Genomic DNA, 22,505 nt, shown 5'->3' with positions numbered 1-22,505 from the left:
ACACTGACGGCATGGAAGAACATAGCAATGACAATATGATTATTTCCGATCATAACTAAACAAATGATTTGCGTCTCTCTGAAACAAAGTCAAAATCACAGAAGCGTCAAATTTTAACTGTTGTTGTTCGGAACAAGAAACCAGAGCAACCTGCAATTACACATTTGAACAAAGGGAAAATCAACCCGTTATCTCTTACAAATTACAATGCAAAACAACCAGAGGCCCAAATGTTTTCCGGAGCGAAAAATGCAAAGCACAAACGATGGTCCAGATTTTTGTGAACCTCTCATTCGAAGGCTCGGAACAGATTACAATTAATCTCCACTGATCGCTTCAAATCAGTATCAGCTAATTCAAAAGAAGCCAAATTCCCAAATCACCCCTCTAACAAGCAAGATTAACAAAGAAATCAGACAAAATATTTGCCCTTCACAAAGCTCATACTTACAATTAAACTTGTCTAAAGAATAGTGTTCATGAGATGCATTTACGCTTTATATATATATATATGTTATGATGTATGGAGTATAATAGTGTGAGAATATACGACAACAAGAAGGAGAGATTTAAAGTCTAAACAACACAAAATATAAATAAAAAAGAAACCAATTTAGAATTCGCACAATACTCTAAATTTAATAAACTTTAAAAGGATTCACCATTATTGTCTGTTATTTGCACGGGATTTAAAATCTTTTACGCAATAGAAGAGTGTTCTTTAGAGCTTGACCGGCGTGTTTAGCTAATTTTTTGTTTGGTGCTTAAGAAAAGAAGAGTTGAAAAGAGGACAGAAAAAATGCGAGGTAGAACGAAATTAGAGACCAAAAGAAAAGCGGGCAACAGCGCGAATCGCGAATGCCTCTAAGCCCCCAAGCCCAAATCCTGAGACAAACAGAGAGAGAGAGAGAGAAAGACCACAAGAAAGGAAAAAATAACTGAACCCCAGCTGAGGCCAGAAACAACGAACTATTCCCCACCTCCACTCGCAGATGCAGGGTGGGGAGTGACTCACCGACTCACTGGCTTGACTCACCGGTGACTCACTGCTCTCTGCCCCTTTTCCTTCACGACTGAGAGGAAGCTTTTTTGGGGAAGAATATAAGAAGGGGAGCCTGCCCAGCCCCCGAATCGATTCCGGATTCGTCGAGGGAGTGAAGATGTCAGACCTAGACAGACAAATAGAGCAGCTCAAAAGATGCGAACCCCTTAAAGAGTCGGAGGTCAAAGCTCTTTGTCTCAAGGCTATGGAAATTCTTGTTGAAGAGAGCAATGTTCAAAGAGTAGACGCCCCTGTCACCGTGAGTCCCAGAACCCTGACTCAAATAATTATCTTGCTGCGCTTTTTAATTGCTGCTATTATCCTATTACGGAAGTTGTTCTCAGCAGTTTAACTATTCTGGTTCCCTATATTTCAATTGATGATTGGGTTGGGAGCTCCTGAGAAATGTGTCGTGTTTTTGTTTCTTTTTCCTTTTACGTTGGACAATATGAGGCCCCTAAGCCAATAGATTCCGTAGTTGTTTGGTAATATGATAGTGTAATTAACGGTTTTGGATTGATACCGAACACTCCAGTCCTGTACAATTTATGGCAGCTGAGTGATGAAATTTGGTTTTTGTCACTTACATGGTAGTTTGGGTACAATCTGGTTTAGAATTTCAAATTTTGATGTTTAATGTACAAGTATTCTGGCTATTGTAAAATCGGTGCTTCGGAAACAGGTTCGCTTCTCATAAAGAAATAAAAAAACAATTAATAGGTCAAAGCAAAGAAGGGCTTGTTTTCATTGAGGCATTGGTGTTTCTGTAAAAGCAATTAAGGTTGAGGTTCTTAAAGGAGAAAGTATTGTCAAAGTTTCTTTACTACTTAGATGGAAAGAGTGGACATTTTGTAATCGAATAAACTCAAAAAGACAATAAGGTTACATTGTAGTTTCCTTGTTTTGCCTCTTATGCATTATTTCCTTTCAGAGAATAGTGTAACTATTTCCTTTTTGCAGTTAGTTTAACTGAGCGTTCTTAGGGCTCATTAAGTAATTAGGCTTTGATTCTATGTGGATCTTTTTCCATCTTAGATTTGGTAGATCTTGAAGATGTCTATCACATATATCTATAGATGCCGTCTTATTGTTGACATTGTAGTCATTTCCTGGTCATTGTGGATTCCACTTGCCTCTAAAACTGTTTGTAGGGCAGACAAGACCCATAGGCCGTTGGAAAATGAGAAATTATAGACATTGAAAGCATGTATAATGAAATAACATCATCCGGGAAGGATGTTGGAAACTGCTTTACAGAAAGTTGATTCAATTTTTAATTGGATGTGTCAAATGAAGGAGATATCCTGAAGTTATTGGCCAAGGATTACTATAGGATAGCTTTTAGCATGCCAATATGGGGCATAGGAGTTGTTCATTCATTTAAACTGTTCTTTCCAAGTCTCTTTTGTTGAAATTTGATTTGTATGTACTTTGGCCAATGACTTCCTCTGAAAAGATTGTTTGCAACAAGAAGTTATGTAAAGCTACAACATAAGGTCAGGCTAAGACTAAGTACAAGGCATTGCTAGGAAACCAATGAAGGAGTAAGTGATGCTAAAAAGGGACAACTTGCTCGATCAATCACATTTTTCTTTCAGACTCACAGAAAGCCAGCCCCTTTTGTTGGTGGGTTTTTCACTCCTCAGTGGGTATCAGAATTGTTTCGTACCACAGATTGTGTTCGGTAGACCACTATGTGCGTAGCTCAATCACTCGCCAAAACCCAAAAGGGTTTGGGGGGAATGGGTCCCTTAACAAATTTGAGAGTAAATAATGACATCCCCATCTCGCTTCTTGTCCTCCTCTTTCCTTTGTTCTCTCTATTCTCTATGCCAATCATTAGAAGATTGTTTGCAACAAGAAGTTTTGTAAAGCTACAACAAAAGGTCAAATCAGGACTAAGTCTGAGGCATTTCTAGGAAACCAATCAAATAAACAGTCATGCTAAAAAGGGACACCCTGTTTGATCAACCACACTTTGGGTTTTGACTGTGAGAAATGTTATGAAAGGGACTTCTGAAGAACAACAGAAAGAGTTGTCAAGGTTGGAAAAATGAAGCTCTAGCCTTGCTGCCTGGAAAGACTTTTAACTAGACATGCCAGTGAAGCTTCACTTGTCAATGCATATTTGCCTTGATGTAGCCTTTCTGAGTGTCGCGCATTGACAAAGTTGGATGAAAATACTAGTAAATACTTCAGTGACATTAGACCCTTTTATGTTTTTTCCCCTCATGTTCTGAATATTGGTTGCTTCGTTTTCAAACAGTTCTGTCAACCACTCTGTAGACGTGGAATTATCCTCTTACATAAATCAAATGAATAGAAGGTAACTATGCTTTAATCTAGTTCCATTAAAATGTAATTAGGGGAAGGCTGTTTTTGCTTCACACCCTAATCTTTAATTTATGGCACTTTGCCTATGGAGTGAAATTAATGCATAGTGGAATTGAAATTCTGAACCAGGTCAACTTTCTTTGAAGCTTTATTCAGTGGTTGAGTGCTTTTATGACCCTTTTTTATTGTTCCTCTCCCATAGACTACTTGATGTACTTGGAAGATGATGCCCATCATTGAATTCATTTGCCATTCTTTAACGTCTTGCTGAGTAGTTGTTAGTCTTGTACTGTGGAAAGTCCTTTTAATTATAGCAATTTTAACTAATGATTCTTTCCTTGGCAAATGCAGATATGTGGTGATATTCATGGGCAGTTTTATGACATGAAGGAGCTGTTTAGAGTGGGAGGTGATTGCCCAAAAACAAATTACTTGTTTCTTGGTGACTTTGTTGATAGAGGGTTTTACTCAGTTGAAACATTTCTTCTACTCCTAGCTTTAAAGGTGATGAAATTCCCTTTAGATTATTGTATACATGTCTATGGTGCCTAACCATCTCTCCTTCAGGCTAGGATTTGCTTTCTGGGGAGGGAGGAGCTGGCATTAGAATTTCATTAGCTTAGAATTTTTTTTCCCTTTATCTACCTTTCATCATTAAGGTAACAGTCTATCGACAATCTACTAGTTTACTTGTTTGCGATTTATCATGCCTTTAAATGGTTTTAAGTTGAAAGTTCATATATTTATCTTTCCTTTAGAGTGGGTGGTAGCAACCTAATCACTTGGATCTCTAACACTGTATATTGCAATTATGGGCATGTTTCCAAGATGGTTTCATTTCTCCTCCTATAGATTTTTTGTACTTCAAGTCATTATGCTTGCTTCTTTCCCTATGTCTATAGATTTTTGCGTAGTCATTTATCCGTTAGTATACCTGTTTCTTCAACTAGTGGTTGGGAAAATGTCAGGTAAGATATCCAGATCGAATAACGCTAATAAGGGGGAACCATGAGAGCCGGCAGATTACACAGGTCAGTTCATCTTGATTTATGGTATTCAAATTCATAGATGTAATTGTACTTTTCATGTTTATGTTGTAGTTTTTTATTTTACCTTGTTTTTAAACCCAGGTTTATGGATTCTATGATGAGTGCCTGCGCAAATATGGTTCTGTCAATGTTTGGAGATACTGCACTGATATATTTGATTACTTGAGGTTTGCTACTTCCTAGTTGTTGCTTGACAAAATTGTTCATAGATTTTTAGCGGCCTAGTTGCAAGAAGTGTTTACCTAACAATTCCAAGAAGTGTTTACCTAACAATTCCTGTATCCTGATCCTTAATCATCCAAGACATCGGAACTGCTTGACTTGCCCCTACAACTAGCTAGGGTTTTCTTTAAGGATCACTCTGATTTATTGTGACATCCTGCTTTTCCTGAGAAATGCTTGGAAAAATATTGTCTGTTGAACTAGTTGTTTGCTCTTCTCAGGAGAATGACATCTGATGGCTCAAATAATCTGGTTAAATCTCACTGACTTGTCTTGAGGTCCAATCTCCCTGCAGGTTTTGAAAATTACATGGATCTCTCTTTTTGGGTTAGATAACATCATAACATGTTAAACAAGCCTCGTGAACTAATACTAACATCATTACAACTTGCTGGCATTATCAACTGATTTTCTTGTATCTCACAGTACCTTTTTCAAATTATCTTTTCAAAGATTATAGATTGGGGGCTCGCTGTATGGATATTCTGATTCTGTGAAAGACCTGATATTTTCAGAAGGCTTCCCAGAAGAAGACTGTGTAATTCCAAACATTAAGAGACATCCTTGTAATAAAACTTGACGACACAGTAGATTTCTTGTGATCAGAATTTTAGCTACTTGTAAATTCACTCGATACCATTGATTTGATTTGCATGAAATTTTGCGCTCTGAATTTTGGTGACAATTTTTTGCAGCCTGTCGGCTCTCATCGAGAACAAGATATTTTCTGTCCACGGAGGTCTCTCCCCAGCAATTTCCACATTAGATCAGGTTTTAAATTTCATCCTGAATTATTAGCTTCTAAATGTGGCTGGAGTGTGTGTCGTTCACACTGTGGTTCTACCTACTTGTCAGATAAGGACAATTGATAGGAAACAAGAGGTACCTCATGATGGTGCTATGTGTGACCTCCTTTGGTCTGACCCAGAAGACATTGTCGATGGCTGGGGTTTGAGTCCTCGTGGTGCTGGTTTCCTGTTTGGTGGCAGTGTTGTCACTTCATTCAACCATTCAAATAACATCGACTATATCTGCCGCGCACATCAGTTAGTAATGGAAGGTTACAAGTGGATGTTCAACAATCAGATAGTTACCGTGTGGTCGGCTCCAAATTACTGTTACAGGTAACATGGGTAACTATGCATTCTTGAGTTCAGTTGCTTGGACTCGATTTTTCTATTTACACAGATGAGTTACAGATGTGGGAATGTAGCTGCAATTCTTGAACTGGATGAGAATCTTAACAAGGAGTTCCGTGTTTTTGAAGCAGCTCCACAGGTCGGTGCTAATTAATGCATCTATGAGGCTGGTGTTTTGTCTGTGTTATTACCTCCTTTCTTTTTCACTTCTGTCTCATGCATTGAATAATAATGGCAAAATGCAGGAAGCTAGAGGAGCTCCTGCAAGAAAACCCCCACCGGACTACTTCCTATGAAACTGGTTTTGTAGGCTTTCATTTTTGCCAAATTGTACACCCTAGTTAAGCAGATGATGGTATGATTGAAGAGGCTTACGTGTCACGCTCCAAGCAACCAGACTCAACAGCAGTAGTGGTGAAGCTCCTTGGATGACCAGCAAAGACGGTGCTCTTACTATTGCAATGAATTAAAGTTACTGGGTTGCATTTCTTGAAGATTCCACATTCTTTCACCTGCTGTTTATTTGTGAAATTGGTGTGTTGCATAGCTTGTCGTTACATATTTCATTGCATACAAAAATCACAGACGATCACTTTAAAAGAGAAATGAGAGAGATGATCAAGCAAATGAACAGATTCAAGACGGTGTGTGATGTTAAAACTCCATTTTTCGCTTTTGCTATTTTAGTGAAGAGATCGTTTCATCAGCCACATTGGCGTAGCGTAATATCAATTTCTCACATCTCAGAAATCTTGGTAGCTGTTGTTGGTATACGGTTAATATTTTTTGAGCAGAAAGGCAAACTGAGTGTGGGACATTGTGATGCAGGCTCCGAGTACGTGCATTTCCTCCTAATGCTGAAACAGGTCTGAATATTCGCAGAAACGAGCTTAAAACAAACGAGTTTGGCATTGAAAATAGCAAAAATGGTTCAGGATGAAAGAAAAGCTCTGGTCTAGGCTTTATCACTATCGTTGGCCTTAGAGTTAAATCTGATCAATGTCGTCATCCCCGAACTCAAGATAGCTATCACCATGGCCATCATCATGATCATCCATCTCTCCAGCAATCCCCTCATTGAGTCTGACGTTATCCGGCAGCTCACCATAAGCCTTCAAGAGCCTGGCTTCATCGGGCATGTACTTGAGGATGACATCAGCCTTGTCGTCCTGATAGTCCCGGAGGCCAACGAGGATAATGTCGCCGGTGGTGATCCAGACCTTCTTGTGCATTTTCCCTCTAATGTGACAAAGTCTCTTGTTCTGGTCAATGCACATGGCTTCACAGCGGCCATTACCTAACATGCGCAAAACCTGGGCATACTCTTGGCCGTCTTCTTTGAAAACCAGCTCTCGCTTCTCGTCGTCCGCCTCATTCTTTCCTCTCTTCCTGTTCTTGCCACCTTTGCCCTTGTTTTTTGGCATGATGAATGAGGTGAAACTATAAAACTGCAAGTGCAAATGGGCTCTTCTTTAGTGGGGGATGCGGCGGGCGGGGGGCGGGGAATTTGCTATTTTTACGGATATTTTGTGGCTTGCGAGTAGTGACCCAGACCCATGAGGGAGGAGAGGCAGGGAGAGTATTGTGCTTTTCTTTTCAAGAATGATTATGTCTTTGGTCAAGGACTCTTCTTGGTGCCGTGGCTTCCATTTGGTATATCATTTTGGGTACCTTACGGAATTTGCTATTCCATGAATTCCTGTATCATTTTGGGTTCCGAAAGGTCAATTGGACGTGAGTTTTGCAAACTGTAACTTTTGAAATGCCTGAGATTTATAGCTACAAATCACTCAATAACCCCACCCCCCCACCAAAAAAAAAAAAAAAAACAAGAGAAGACAGGCATTGGTAGCCTATGGAAGATTATTGGAATATGCATTTTATAATCCAAATTTAATGACTGTGGCAAGGGAGCTCTGTCAATTCTCAAATGGTACTTAACCCATTGGTGAGTTGTCAACAAGAAATCATATTAAAATCGCAATTCCAACTTTGCAAATTAGGGTGGGTTGTTCTAGGCAACCCACAAGTTTGCAAATCGCAATTCAAGTTTTGTGGAAGTAATTTTGTGAACGTCCGTCCATCCAAGCATTAAATGCTTCTTAGCATATCACTCAAGTTGATTTTTGTCCAATTTAGTGGAATTGATATAATTCTCGCGACTTTTGATACAATAATGATTTCTACTTTAATTTAATTGTATGAGTTAACTAAATTACGTATACACAATTGCCACTAATTTTACGCTAAATATTACTAGTACAGGAGTGATGTCGGATGAGGTACGGTAATTAGCAGCAACTGATCCATTCTCAGCTACTCACAACTCTTCTGAATTCTCCCGAGCCTCGACTGAGAGAGAGGAAGACAGCGAATAAACGGATCCCCATCCCAGACGCCGGACTGGTGGCAGGCTTATTGCAGTTAGAAGAATAGAACTAGAGATTGAATGATGGTAATTTAGTACCACTACTGTGCTCCAGTCTTCAGCTTTTAATTTTACTCAGATTTACTGCTCAATTTCTTGACCGATTATCAACGTCAAGTATTCTTTTCCCAGATTACTCATTGGACGCTTCTTTCTGTTCATATCCACCGGTTTTGATAATCTGGTCACCCTTGGAGCTGAAAAGCGTGCTCCTCTGCTGATGATTCATCCCTCCTCGTTTACCTCGTGATTTATGAAGTTCCAGCCAACTCCCGAACCAGAAGTAATATAGAAAACTCCAAAAAATCTTATCAACATAGACCCCCTTTTGCATTTAACTCCTCCTGCGTCATGACCAACATACCTGAGAGTTGCTTTCAAGTTTAAATGTACAATTCTCTCCCACACACGTTCTCATCCTCGACAACAAATACCCAATTGAATTATTCACGAGGGATTCAAATTTGTTTCCATTTATTGAGGTGTTTGTCTGGTTTGAATTTTACTTCATGGGACATTCAGTCGATTCAGCTGGATTATTGGTAGTGCTGTGGTTAATGATTTCTTCTTGGGCCTATGTTGGATCTAGTGAAGGGTACATATCTTATGAGATATCCGATAAAGGTCTCGACTTTGTCAAAGATTTGTTAATTGAAAAAGCCGAGACTTCCTTGGTTCCACTTGAGCTGCCTAATATTGAGAAGACTGTCAAAATTCCAGTGATTGGTACAGTTAGCATGGAGGTTTCGAATGTTACCCTCTACAGGGTTCATGTTACTTCCTCAACTGTTAAAACTGGTGATACTGGCATCCTTGTTGATGTTGCTGGCGCCACCGCTAATTTGACTTTGCACTGGGGGTATTCCTACAGCACCTGGTTGCTTCCAATCTCAATTTCGGATCAAGGGGAGGCAGAAGTTCAGGTGATACCACTAATAAGTCTCAGTTTTGCTTGCTATACTTCTGAATTATAATTCATGTACATGCCATTGAGCTTTCTTATACGTGTTACTCTTTGGATTAAGCTTGTGAATGATGATGCAGTGTAAATATGCTTTGCATCGCAAAACAAATTATGCGAGCTTACTACTTAAATCCTATGAGTTCATCAATTAATTACTAGCAAAATTGATGCCTTTGTATTGTTTGTTGCCAAAGCATTCAGCCTTTTGCGTGAGGATGTGCAGTTCCTCCCTGCACTGGCTTCTCAGGAACTTAGATCATGTAGAATTGATGCATTATGGAAGCATTAGCATTTTGCGCTAGCAAACATGTCAATGTTAGTGCTCGTGTCCGGACATTCTTTGTCATCAGCTGAGTAGTTCAGCTGGAACTAGCTAAAACTAAATGTAACAGTATAGTTAATGTAGCTGCTTACAAAATACCATGTATACGGTGTTGCTTTGCTCTCGTAACATCTCACAGTCATGATTGCCTATTAAATTTTTGTCTTTACAAAGAGAATTGATGAAAGATACGTCTTCAAAGATTGAAGGTATGGAAATTGGGCTTTTGCTTGATTTGAAGAATCAGCAAGGATCTCTTAAGCTGTCTCTCGTGGATTGTGGTTGCTATGTGAAAGATCTATCCATTGATTTGGCTGGTGGAGCGTCCTGGCTATATCAAGGGTAAAGAGTCATTTGATGCCCTTCCACTTAAGAAACCTCTCTCTCTCTCTCTCCCTTTTCTGGATGCCTGAAGTTATTTTTTCTGTCATTCAAAAATGTGATTTGGACCTAAAACTAAATGAAATGTTGTTGCTTCACTTCCATCAGACAAATGAGAAATTGATCATCTCATTTTGCTTCACAACATCAGGAAGTTTTTCCTGATATTGATTATTTGCTTCTACCATTTTTAAAGATTCACAGTTCACCCGGTATCCAAAGTCCCTTTGACAGAAGATGGAAATCAGTCCATCAAACTTCAGTCCATCAGTTTGATGGGCAATTTAGCACGTCATTGCAATTGAAACCAGTGAAAAGCCATGAGCATAGTTCAAGGAAATTTGTCTTATGTTCTTTGATTATCGTTCTCCATCCCCTTGCTTTCAGCGAGAGGGGCATGAGGTGTTGTCAACAGAGATAGAAAGCCTACTATATAGGTTTCCTAGGAAAAAACACATTTTATAATTGTGGGCACAATGCACTTAGGCGATAATGGAAGATAATCATCTTAGAACTATAATCTCTATCTTATCATGATAGTGATCCAATTTAATGTTTGGCTTATTATACTCCTGATGAGATGGGGGCTTGTAAAGAATAAACAGACTTTCCTATGAACACACCTGCTGCTTTAGCTTAATAGGGCTACTATGGTTAGCATTATTTTGATCGTATTTCTTGGAACTGCTTTGTGTTGATACAACAGACTAATCTAATGAAATTATCAGGCTACTTAACACACACACGATCCTCATTGGTTTTGCATGACTTTCATTTTGCCTGTCATTATTCTGTTTGAGCTTCCAACTATCCCTATACTGATTCCTTTGTTGTTTTCAAGATTGGTAGATGCTTTCGAAGATAAAATAGCATCTGCAGTTGAAGATGCTGTTTCGAAGGAATTAATAGATGCAATTCAAGAGCTTGATTCTTTTCTGCAATCTCTGCCGAAAGAAGTTACAGTAAACAATATTTCTGCTTTAAATGTCACCATCGTCGGTGACCCAAAATTAAGTAACTCTTCTCTTGAACTTGAAATCAATGGTTTATTCAGTCTCAAGGATGAAGCTGCAGTTTCCAAACTTCAGCATGAGAATGTTCAAGTTCCATTTTCCTGCAATGGTCCAGCTAGGATGGTGGGGATCTCAGTGCATGAGAATGTCCTCGAATCGGCATCTGCAGTCTACTTTGAAGTAAGTCTTGAAAGAAAAGTTTCATAAACTCTGATCACTTTCTTTCTGTTAGCTATTCCTTTGGTTCTATGTTTTGTGTTGGTTATTGATTGCTAGCATCAGCTTGTTATTTATAATATCTTCTGATTAGTTGCCAGGCAATATTGGGGTGTTAATTTACCTTTTTGTTGGACATCTGTCTAATGATTTTAATTTCGTGTTCAGGCCAATAAATTGCATTGGATTGTTGACAATATACCTGATCAGAATTTGATGAACACTGCTGAGTGGAGGTTCATTATTCCTCAGCTCTACAAACAATACCCAAATGATGACTTGAACCTCAATATTTCTGTGTATTCCAATCCAATATTAAAAATTGGTGAGAAGCAGATTGATGCAACAATCCCCTTAAAAGTGATAATTGATGTGTTGGACGATGGTCAAGTAGTACCGGTTGCATGTATTTCTGTGGTAAGCTTCTGGATGACATTGCATCCAAATCTTGTGAACTTTCTCATTTCACTTCTCAGGTTGACCGAGTTTGGTTGATGCTAGTGTTCTTTTACAAGGATACTCTGACCCACGTACTGAACTTAAGTTGTCTAAGCTTTCCCATGTTTTTAAGGGTAGTCGTGGACATAAATTTTGATCACATGATTGTGTAATTGGACCGTGCTTCAGTTTAATTACCGTGCATTTCCTGACTGAAAGAGGAAGATGGGAGGGAGACCTTTTGTTGTGACAGACTAGGTCTGATTATGCGGGTAGTGTTTTGAATTGTGGAAGCTGTTTGTTTGAGGATTATTACACCATATCTTCAATACTTAAATACGGGTGGCCTTTGTGATGATCTACCCATTTAGATGGAATGTGACGACGCACAGCTGTTTTAGATACATCATTCATCTGTGATCTTTTGAAAAAGGGACTTCATTTTCCTAACAGCATCGGGATTGGAATGGTCAAGTTAATAGGACTTATGATTCTAGGGGTTGATTTACTTGCAGAAGGCAGTTTATTTTGCCCGAGTTAAGACTTTATTGTTTGTGTTTGTCCATCAAAATTTGGCACTGTCTTCCAGACCTTATTATAGCTTCGTTATCTTGCCAGGTAATTAGCGCTGCTGCTTATCCAGAAGTCTCACGTAATGCTCTAGCTGTCAGCGTGAAGTTAAATGAATTTACTATGTCCCAGGATTGGAGCAAAATTGGTAACCTCCACATGCATCTTGTTCAGGTATGTCCATTCAAGTGCTCATCCAACTTCTTCCTAATGCTGTGATGCGCTTATAACATCATCCTAGTTCCAGCAATAAAACCTAACAAGCGTCAGGCATGTCTGTCCAGATTCATTTATAACTTTCTGAAATAATCGTAATCAGCAGACTTAATTAGCAAAATTTGTGAAAGGAAATTGTTATACAACTCGTTTTTGTACTGCTGCTGAATAAAAAGGTTGCTTGCATGTAGCCCTTGTGCAGAACGTGAGGGTAAGATGTCTCGTATAGCCGATAGAAGTGTATCTCATACCAGCAAGTCAACATCTTAGAAATGGTTAATGATGTGATCGATTTCCATTTTTAACATGACAAAGTGTCGCGCTTTACATACGTTCCTGTGATTCACACAGTGTACTGATTTGGTATACGTTTCTCTCCTCTTGTATGCTGTGAAAGGACTGTTATAAGTCAGATAAACTGCAGTAATGGCGTCTAATTTAACCAGGTTTTGGCCCCTCCATGCAGCCTGTGATCTCGACGTTGCTGAGAACTGTCGTCTTGCCTTATATCAATTTAAAGCTGAGCAAAGGATTTCCAATACCAATTTTCCATGGTTTTGAGCTTCAAAATACTGAGCTGCTCTGTACTGATTCCAGGATCATCATTTGCAGTGATGTGGCATTCATTGAAACAGCGCAACCTCATACGGTCTTTGTATAATACTAACTAGATCTGCATGGCGATATAGAAATTTATTTCAATACTTAAACCATTATTATTATTATTATTATTATTGTAGTCTTCCATCCTGTGATATATCCACAGTTTGCTTAGACTCGATCGGGTTGCTCAATGTGTACGGTAGTTTGGGGGGATGACATTTGTTAGTGGTATTTGTAACATGAAGAAGTTGTGCTGTGCATCCTAAAAAAAAAAAGAAAATGGAAAATAAATTTCTGGAGTGCTAGCTCGTTCTTCTGCCATTTCACGTAGTATGTCTTCCTTGAAATCTTCGGAGTATTGACGGCTGATATCAAATCAGCTCAACATCATTTCCATCACATTTCCAACTCCATCTTTTGTGGGTTAGATGTCAAAGCTCATGTCTTATTCACCCAAAGTTTATGACTCAGCTCAGGCAGCTGTCTCCGAGGTCCAAGTTGATGTCTCGTTAACCTGATATTAAAGACGAAGGCCACTTAATTGTAGCCGGAATCCTATGGACATTTTGCCTCTCAGTTTCAGACTTGTATAATACGAGTAATAATTAGTTGCTACTCTACATTTAGATCCAACAAGAGGTCTAGAATATTTTGACTGTACCTATGAGAAGGAAAGGATACCAGGAAAGCAAAACGTATTGGTAAGGACAAATGGAAAAGGTGTTTTCTTTGATGAAAAGAAAGAAAGATGACCATTTTTTCAGTGTAATTATGGGAGAACTAAAATATATCAGTAACTTTCGAGTAGAAGCAAGTTTATTTATGGACAGATAAGTTTTTAAATTCTGATTTTCAGTTTGACCAATTATCATTTATGATGTAAGTATATTAAAATGTGCCCGAAGTCGAGGCTAATAGTATATATTGATAAATACGTGTGTATTTTGTGAGACTGGAATTATAAGTAAGTATTGTAGATATATCGCTTTGTGTGTAATAGTAATGTAGTTCAAACCGCTCTAATTTCATTAAATAAGTCACGGATCTATTTGGTAAGAGAACAAGAAGAGCATTAGACTATTAAAAAAGGCGTGTCATTGCTAGGGAGAGTTTTGTACGAGTAGTGAAGATAAATTAATGCCGAAATTATTGTAAGTAAAGCTAAAAGCTCAAGCAAAGCAAACCACATATGACCATAAAACTATCAGGGATTCATGTAACACAAAAAAAAAAAGACAATTTATGATAAAAAAAAATAAGAGTGATGCATGCGCTCATATTTCTTTAAGCATTTTTCTTCCTTGATTTCTTATTTATCTTTCTTAATGTCACAATAAACCTATTTATTTCCATCCCAACTAGTATAATATTAATATTGAAAAAAGAAAAAGAAAAAACAAACTAAGCATCCTTACTTATGAATTTTAGGAGCTAATCGAGAACCAATAAAGATTTAGAGGAAAAATTATAAAATCGTACAAATTGAGGGGGCAAAGTGAAAAATCGCTTAATATTAATACGATCGCGTTTTCTCTATAATCTCTCCCTCTTTGCCCTGCACATAAGTTTTTGCTGCCCTGTCAACAAACAATATGCACCCCGGCCTCACCATAACAACAACTCGCAGCTCTATCTCTCAATTACCCGCCAAAAAGGTAGTATAATTCTAATTTTTAATTTTTAACGCATCGCAAAATTTCTCTTTTTTATTTCCCAAATTTCATCTCAACGTCTCTCTTGAGTCTTTCCTTCCCGTCTCTCCTCTTTTCTCTTCTCTCTAGGGTTTCCCCGTCCTCCTGTCTCCTCATTTTATGGCTTCTCATCTCTCTTCTCTTTGCAGGTTTCTCCCAATTCGACGCCGTTTATGGTTTTGGCTTGAGTTAGGGTTTTGTCAAGGATGGATTCGGTTGAATCCGGAGTGAAATTGGGTGAGAAAAGATCGGCCGAGGATACCGCTGGAGGAGGAGGAGGAGGAGGAGAAGATGTTCCGCCGGCGAAGAAGCTGAGGCATGGAGGCGCTGTGGTTGGTAATATGAGGAAGGTGGCGGAGATGGTTTTGGTGTTGGCGGCCATGGGGAAAATGAGGGGAGGCAAGGTTCCGACTGGTGTTGAGAAGGAGATTATGGCGGCCGCTCGAGAGAAGTTAGTGGAGGTTTGTGAATTGTTTCCGCCCAAGGATGTGTTTCCCAGGGATGTTTTTGGGGCACTTATTGAGGATCTCGGGCTTAATAAGGCGAGGGAACAGAGGTTAGGGTTTCGGCCGCCCAAGATTACCATTGCTGAGAAGTTATTGCTTTCCAAAAGAAAGGTTGGTTTGATTTTCTTTACATGATTTTGAACTCTTTAGTTTTTTAGTTTGTTGGTCTAAATTTTGTTTGGATTGCATTCAGTTGGTGAAATGTGCTGTTATTGAGTTTGGAAACAGAGGAGAACACCTTAACAGTTCAATTTGACTGTGACTATCATACCGTTCTGGGCTGTAAAGAGAATGTTCATTTAAACGATGGGTTGTGGTGAGAACTTGCACTGAAGAATTTGGCAGTGATTTTCCGAACAAGAAATCTACTAGTCTTTATGGCTAATCAGATAATCTGTATTCTTCAACTAGTATTGCAAAGCCATGATTAGTTCTGTTATAGAAAGCTTGTGTGAATGTCCATGTGAGTAGTTGTCCAATCCATTGGCTTAAACAACTTTTTACAAGATGATACCGCTAAAAAGGAAATTTTGAAAAGTCAAATTATAGGCGGGAAGGCAGTGCTTGTTATTTACATTGAAGTCCTTTTATGATGCAGTTATCTTCTTTTGTCATTAGGGGAAAATACTGTTGTTGAGAAAAGTAGATGGCTCGTAAGATGACAAATTTAGGCTACTAAAGTTCTGCTTGCTCATTTACTTGCTCGATTTTCTAAGAATTGACTTTTAGCTGTATTTGTGGATCCATGTGCCGAGTTAGAATATGGATATGTTTGAATAAAACGTGTAGTTGTTCCATGTAGCGAACATTTAACGGGCATAAGAATGCACATCCATGTGTTTGCATGCCGTCATTATTAGCTTTCCTTAGTTTCATGCTATCTCAACACGTTACAAACACTTTTACTTTACCCGGTGTAAAAGTTAATCCTTCTGGCGGTGGGTATTCATAATCGAATGTAAAAAACAATTATTGTATTTCACTTGTTTGTCGGGTGTAATTAAATGCACATTGCAGCCAATTACTCTTTTTATTTCTGGTACTATTAGTTCATAGTATAAGTTCCTGAATATGCTGAACTTTGAAAAATTGAGATTACTTGGTAATTCTGTTGTCCTTGAACTGATTTCCTGTGGTTAAAGTATTTTCTTTGAGGTCTCAACTTTAGCACCTTCTGTTGAAAATTATTTGGCTTAGAAGATCAAACTTATTTTGCTTTTTTTTTTTTGAAAAATTTTCTTCTAAGATGTTTCATTTTTTGTTTGATGTATTAACTGAAGGGTACTCAGTTAGGCGCTAATATCTTGTGTGTGTGCTATTATTTGATAGCTTTTTGACTGTAATTATTTTTTCTTATTATGATTAACAGTTTCTTTTGATATTATCAGCATAGGGTTTCTCTTTTCTAAGCAGTGTCAGAATTGGATTCTCATGTTATGCAGCATTAATTGATCACTTACATGGTTGTAGAATGCTGTTTACAGATCTTGGTTTACATATTTTTCCTTATCTTGTGCATAATCTTCCTTGTTTTTGGCTGCACCTTTAGATGGAAAAAGCTGAGGACTTTACTCTACCTTCTGCTCAACACTCATCGCAAAGATTGCATACAAAGTCTGGTGTGGCGGTTGAAAATCGTGCTCCACCCCCTGCTGGCCGTGTTTTTGCCACAGATAAACCTAGTCATATACCAATTTCTTCTGGAAGCTTCCAACCTTCACCTCTAGGTCATGTAGCTGGTACAACATTGACATCTTTACCATATCAGCTACCTACAAGTGAAGTAAGACCAACAACTCCCAGTGGATTGCCCTCCAGTAATATGGCAAGGGATGCTACTCCAGTTGCATTGCCTAGGATTGAAAGATTCAGGTTGGATGGAAGACCAAATGGATCTTTGCCAACATCACAAGTGCAAGGTAGCAATCACTTCCTTGTTTTAATCGAGGAATGATTAGTGATAGGTACTTTTGCAATTAATTACCTGATATCTACAAAAGCAATTCTTTTCTGAGTTGAATGTGCTGCATACTATTTGGGTTGTGCATTGGTCTCAACATATATATTATCAAGTAGACTAAGCAGACCCTTGCACAGAGTAAGTATTGAATTTGCTTTAACTACGCATACTTGGTTGTTGGATTTTCTAGCTGATGCCCCTTGCAAACATCTGGCTTTTATGTCTAGAAGTGGTTTCTGGTATTTGTACCTTAATAACTTTCCTGGATTCACGAAAAATCTTTACGTAGGATTTCTGTTTGTGAATAAGATGTCTTTGGTGCTCTATTAATGGAACTTCAGAAACAAAGTCTTCCCTGGAAAATGGTTGGTCTTAATTGTACCGATCTCTGTGGTGAACTATCAGGTCACCAATTTCCATAGCATTGTAAAATGATGTGTCATGTTCTTTTGATGTGCAGCAAATTCTTCTGGGGATCAGCCCTCTGTCAAAACGCCAGCTTGGTCTCTGCAACCCCAATCTACCACCGCACCCCCTAAAATTGGAGCTGAGAAGGTGCCTGCGAAAGCTACCGTTAAAGTTGAGGGAGCAACTGATGCCAAGTCCAGAATAGGCCCACAAATTGCAATATCAAAACCACCAGTAACTCAGATTACAACTGGAAATCATGCAGTTGGTGTAAATCAGCATTTGCAAGGCACAAACACTATTCCGGCTCCCATACCAAGAAATACCCATGCTGAAATTGGTAAAATTGTTCAAAAGTTATTACAGCCACGGGTTTCTGAGCGCCCTGTCTGGACTCCACCGTCCAGGGATTACATGAACAAGGCTTCGACTTGCCAAACATGCAAGTCTACCATAAATGATGTGGACAGTGTTCTTGTTTGTGATGCTTGTGAGAAGGGTTATCACTTGAAATGTCTCCACATAAATAATCCAAAAGGAATTCCTAGAGCAGAGTGGCACTGTGTAAAATGCTTGCAGTTAAGCAATGGGAAAGGCTTGCCCCCTAAATATGGTCGTGTCATGAGAAACAATAATGTTCCCAAAGTGCCTTCTAGTGCAGCTGCTCTCCCATCAACTCCAGATAAGAAAGCAGCCGCTCTAGATGTGAAGGTGAACCAGCAGAAGATAATGGTTAATGGGAATGCTGCAAGTCAAAGGGCCTCTACTGGTAATAGAGTAAGTGGTCATAGCGATCCAACATCTGCATTGAAGGTGGAAAATACAACCGAAATACGAGGGAATACTATTGTTGGCAAAGGAAAGATGGATGACAAGTCATCTTCACGAATTTCTTTAAATAATCTAACAGAAGCCTCCTGTCCAGTCTCTGTTTCTCCTACTTTGTCATCAGTTAAAGGCCTGTGTGAAGAGAAACTGCTAGAGTCGAATTCACAGACTCCTTTAAAATCTGAGACAGTTCTTAGTTTCTCTTCTCCGTCGCAGTCCCCTGGCAACGCACAAGATAATCGCCAGCCAGGGGCACCAAATAGTGCTGTTCTGTTGCAGCAATCTTCACAAAATGATCAAGGGACTGTGCGAGCTATTCCTGCTGAAACTTCTGCAGCCAGTTCTGGACTTGCAGAGCATGGAAAGTTTCTACCAGATTATGTACACAATGTGGATTGGATCGGCGGTATACTTAAAGTCGATGAGGAGAAAGCTTTCTACCAGTCTTGCTGCATTAGAGGAGTTGTCTACAAACTCCATGATCATGTTCTTATTCAATTCAATGATAGATTGATTCCGTCAAAACTTCAGGTACTAATATAGGATAATTCAGGTCTTGTGGGACACCTAAATGTTTTGCAAGTTTCATATACTAATCCACAAATTACTTTGTATAGCTGATGGGCAGAAAGCAATCATAGGGATGCTTGATTCTACCCTATGAGTGGTTGACATTATTCTAAATTTAAAAACTGCATGTACCAGCTAGGTCTGTCCGTTGCCCTGATATTTGTCCTATGAGTGGTTGACATTATTCTTTTGATATTTTTCATCTCATTTGCTCTCAATTTCTGAGTTGCCACTTCCCTCAGCTCTGCACTAGAACTGCTATGTACTTGGTAAAAGTAGAAGGTTGCTTTTTGAAACAAGTTAATCCCTGACCTTAATGGAGTACAAAAAAGGTGAAAAAGAAAAGACGTGAAATAGCAAATAATTATTGGTGATCTTTTTGATTGGATTGCCTTGTTTTCCCTTTGCAGGCCATGTGGGAGGATATTAAGATGAAAACTAGGTGGGTGAGTGTCAATAAGTGCTACTTTCCTGCTGATTTGCCACAAGCCGTTGGCCGTCCTTGTGGCCTGGAAAGCAGTGAGGTGAATTTTAGCTTTTATTTCCATGCATTTATTATCTGTTATGTTAATCTTTTTCCCGTGCTGACCCAGTTACAAGCTTTCAGTTCCTATTGGCTAGCATCTTCCTTAATTACTTTTATCCATTAGAAGATGCTAATAAATTGAACAAGGTTTCTGTAGATATAGTTGACAGACTTTGAGACAAGATATAATGTTCAAACACCTTATTAAAAATTAGAAATGTGGAAGAAATTGGTTGGTTAAGCTTTCAGGTTCCCAGGCGACAATTGACTGGAGAGTACACCAAAAGTTTTACCTAATGAGAAGCTTTCCTTGTGCTTTTTCTAAATCATGTTGTGTAATGATTGGATGGCAGAGTATTAGCCAATATCACCAAATGTAAAATGAATAAAGTTACGGTCTGTCTGATATATAGTGGGCTTTAGGGTAAATTGAAGATGCAGTTAATTGTAAATTGATAAGCCTAAGGAACTTGTCAAGAACTTTACAATTGATGGAGAATTCGATGGTGGTGGTTCTATTGCGGTCTGGAGTTGGATTTTTAATTTCAAGTGTTTTATCGATGAAGAAGAGAATGGATTAGGGCATGAACAAAATTAACTACTTAAAAGTTTCACTTGTTACTTGAGAAAATCATGTCATTGGAGTGATTAAAGTTTAACAGCTCAGAAAATTTTGATAAAGGAAAATCAAGAACTAGTTCTCTGCTTTATGAATTTACAATTTAGCTAGACAATTTGGCCCTTGCAATGTCTGGTCTGACATGTTTACTTTACTAGTTAATGTATGCTCAACTCCTTAACTTCCGTCTTGCTCTCTGTAGGTCTATGAGTCTACTATTAGTTGCACAGTAATGGCTGGCTTGGTACAAGGCCTTTGTGAAGTTCTTCCTCCTGGAAGATTCATTGAAGAAAAAGAAAAGAGAACCAATGGAGGAAAAAGGCCGAATGAGAGTTTACAGCCACTTTACGTATGCAAGTATGTTGCTACATAGTTTTATTGTTTAATCATGCACTAATCTTCTGTCAAAGGTCTATGATTGTGAAATATCTCTGTTAGCACCTTTTGACTTTCTCATCTATTCTTCCAGTACGTGTATCTCTATTATATCGAAGCTTGTTATGAGTATTGATGCATCTATTTTTATTTTTGTCTGACAAAAATTCTAGCTCTCTTTAATTCTTTAATTTTTAAATGTCTGAAATTGAAATGGTTTAGCAGTGAAACATTTATTTTCTTTGATTAAAAATCTTTGTTGTGTCCATACGAAGAGCCACCTTCTCATGCCATGAACTGTCTAGGAGTCCCTCCTGTGTCTGTTGTCTCTTTCTCTGTATGCATTGTATGTGTGAGTATAAGTGCTTGGAGTGAGGAAAATTGATGTAGATATCCAGCATTAAGAGATCGGATAAAGATGGTTTGTGCTGGGGGAACTATATTTGTGCATATATGTACACTAGTACCTATAATTTTCAGGAATACTGATCAATATATTGGACTGCTTTGTCAAATTTAAAGCCAAGCAAATTGTGGCTGTTCTATTGTTGATGCTGGATGCTTCGGGTCAGAATCTTGAAATTTAACATAACACTTATTACAGGAGGGAAAACCTATTGTCATTGACACTTGCACCACCGATTATTGCTGTTTTTGTCCTTGTTGCCTTGTTTTGGTCTCTGATTAATTCTTAAACTTTTGGCAGATGGATTTATGATGAACCAAAAGGGCTGTTTCGTGATGTTAACTGCTAATCAGTCAATTACCAATCATTTTGGGTGTCAATGTCCTTGGGCTTTGGATGCAGCTACCCTCTGTAGACTTTCTTCAGGTAAAACATCTCCCAGTTCCTTTTTCCCTGCCAGGAGGGGTTCACGGCAGTGGATGGGGAGGGGGGTGTAGGGTTTAGGCTGTTGGGTTTGGTATTCTGGCGATATAATCTTTCATGTTCCTTTGTAAGAGTAATTTGATTTACAACCTAAATCCAGCATTTTGGTTACGTAGATTCGGCTTGCATGTCAAGTATTGGCAATGTAAGCATCTTTTTGGTCTGATGAAAAGTTTGGTCGCAATTCTGCTCCAGTGTCTTTTACTTGTGCCCTTCTATCACAATGCCTAACATTGTGGAGTGCCAGGCCAACTTATCCAAGCAATTCCCCACCCCACCCCCCCCCCCCCCCCTGCTTCTTCCCCTTTCTGCCCTGACAACATTGGCCATTGAAAAATCCAGACTATTGATGAGTAATATTTTGTTTGCATTCTTCTGAAGTAATGGACATGGGGACTTAGGCCTAAGCTGTCAGAAAGAAGTACTTGAAACTTTATCTAAAACTAGAATACCGGTTCCTCTTTGATTTGTCTGCAGCTGATTGTAAGTTGTGGGCTTATGAACAGGTGGTGGTGGCAGCAGAGGCCCCGGGACAACTAATGGTGGAATATTCAGTTCGTGTACAATCTGTAGTTCTTTTAATTTGGTTTTCTTTTGGGCTAGAAATTATAGCTTTTACAAGTACATGTATCGGTTCTCATAATAGTTTATTGAAAATTTTCTAGTTGTAGTCCAGAGTAGGAACCTTGTCATGCCCTTTTCTTTTTTTTTTTTTGGGTCAAAATTACTCGACATCCTGGGTGGCTTGGCGTATCTGATAACTGGCTGTTTTCAGCTCTCTTCCGCAATTGCGTAATATGTTGTCCTGGATGAAGACAATCACAAAGTTAGAAATTAATATGTTTTTTTCGATCATTATGAATTATTCGTGCATTTTTCGTTTGGGGCTGTAATAGTAACTTTTACTTCTTAACAACTAGTCCGTCGCCAGTGGGTGTTTTTATTGAACTTCAGTGTAGAAAAATAATTGTTATAGACGGTTAGAAGGTGTGTGTTTTTTTGGCTTTTTGGCTTTTTTTTTGGGATATTTTCTTCGTTCCCTTCTCTGCCCCTCCCCCTACCTACTCCTTGCACCCCCGTAGATGACCTATCCATCACTATTGCCCTCTTTCACCGCTATCCCTCCCTACTCCCTTCCCTATCTTTTGTCCTTGCTCCTTTCTTCCTTTCCCTTTCTTTCCTCCTATTCTTCGCCC

At 38.8% G+C, this 22,505-nt stretch overlaps 4 protein-coding genes across 6 annotated transcripts; 3 read left to right on the top strand and 1 right to left on the bottom strand.

Moving 5' to 3' along the window:
- Positions 1 to 815: 815 nt before the first annotated feature.
- On the top strand, positions 816 to 6,492 carry LOC113743736 (serine/threonine-protein phosphatase PP-X isozyme 2). Its single transcript, XM_027271816.2, has 8 exons — positions 816 to 1,301; positions 3,728 to 3,880; positions 4,345 to 4,407; positions 4,507 to 4,592; positions 5,343 to 5,418; positions 5,503 to 5,771; positions 5,847 to 5,925; positions 6,032 to 6,492. Exons 1-8 carry the CDS (start codon positions 1,161 to 1,163, stop codon positions 6,080 to 6,082), a joined length of 918 nt encoding a protein of 305 aa, XP_027127617.1. The 5' UTR covers positions 816 to 1,160; the 3' UTR covers positions 6,083 to 6,492.
- A 184-nt stretch (positions 6,493 to 6,676) lies between these two features.
- LOC113743738 (eukaryotic translation initiation factor 1A-like) lies at positions 6,677 to 7,395 on the bottom strand. Its single transcript, XM_027271819.2, has one exon. The coding sequence runs from the start codon at positions 7,208 to 7,210 to the stop codon at positions 6,773 to 6,775; it is 438 nt and encodes a 145-aa protein (XP_027127620.1). The 5' UTR covers positions 7,211 to 7,395; the 3' UTR covers positions 6,677 to 6,772.
- A 397-nt stretch (positions 7,396 to 7,792) lies between these two features.
- LOC113688930 (putative BPI/LBP family protein At1g04970) lies at positions 7,793 to 13,258 on the top strand. Of its 2 annotated transcripts, XM_072049329.1 has the most exons (7): positions 7,796 to 8,241; positions 8,347 to 9,137; positions 9,703 to 9,842; positions 10,723 to 11,074; positions 11,279 to 11,527; positions 12,167 to 12,292; positions 12,801 to 13,258. In XM_072049329.1, the coding sequence occupies exons 2-7, from the start codon at positions 8,724 to 8,726 to the stop codon at positions 12,993 to 12,995; spliced, it is 1,476 nt and encodes a 491-aa protein (XP_071905430.1). In that variant the 5' UTR covers positions 7,796 to 8,241; positions 8,347 to 8,723; the 3' UTR covers positions 12,996 to 13,258. The 2 variants fall into 2 exon arrangements, with proteins under 2 accessions (XP_071905431.1, XP_071905430.1); XM_072049330.1 differs by having other exon boundaries at positions 7,793 to 9,137; positions 12,781 to 13,044.
- Positions 13,259 to 14,482: 1,224 nt separating this feature from the next.
- Positions 14,483 to 22,164, top strand: LOC113688320 (uncharacterized). Of its 2 annotated transcripts, XM_027206117.2 has the most exons (8): positions 14,483 to 14,592; positions 14,778 to 15,245; positions 16,684 to 17,053; positions 17,555 to 18,861; positions 19,311 to 19,424; positions 20,248 to 20,402; positions 21,127 to 21,252; positions 21,816 to 22,164. In XM_027206117.2, exons 2-7 carry the CDS (start codon positions 14,835 to 14,837, stop codon positions 21,173 to 21,175), a joined length of 2,406 nt encoding a protein of 801 aa, XP_027061918.2. In that variant the 5' UTR covers positions 14,483 to 14,592; positions 14,778 to 14,834; the 3' UTR covers positions 21,176 to 21,252; positions 21,816 to 22,164. The 2 variants fall into 2 exon arrangements, with proteins under 2 accessions (XP_027061918.2, XP_027061919.2); XM_027206118.2 differs by lacking the exon at positions 14,483 to 14,592 and having other exon boundaries at positions 14,677 to 15,245.
- Positions 22,165 to 22,505: the final 341 nt, after the last annotated feature.

The sequence above is a fragment of the Coffea arabica genome, chromosome 5e, assembly GCF_036785885.1.
Source record: "Coffea arabica cultivar ET-39 chromosome 5e, Coffea Arabica ET-39 HiFi, whole genome shotgun sequence".
NCBI classification, from domain to species: Eukaryota; Viridiplantae; Streptophyta; class Magnoliopsida; order Gentianales; family Rubiaceae; genus Coffea; species Coffea arabica.
This window is presented reverse-complemented; position numbering and strand designations above follow the sequence as displayed.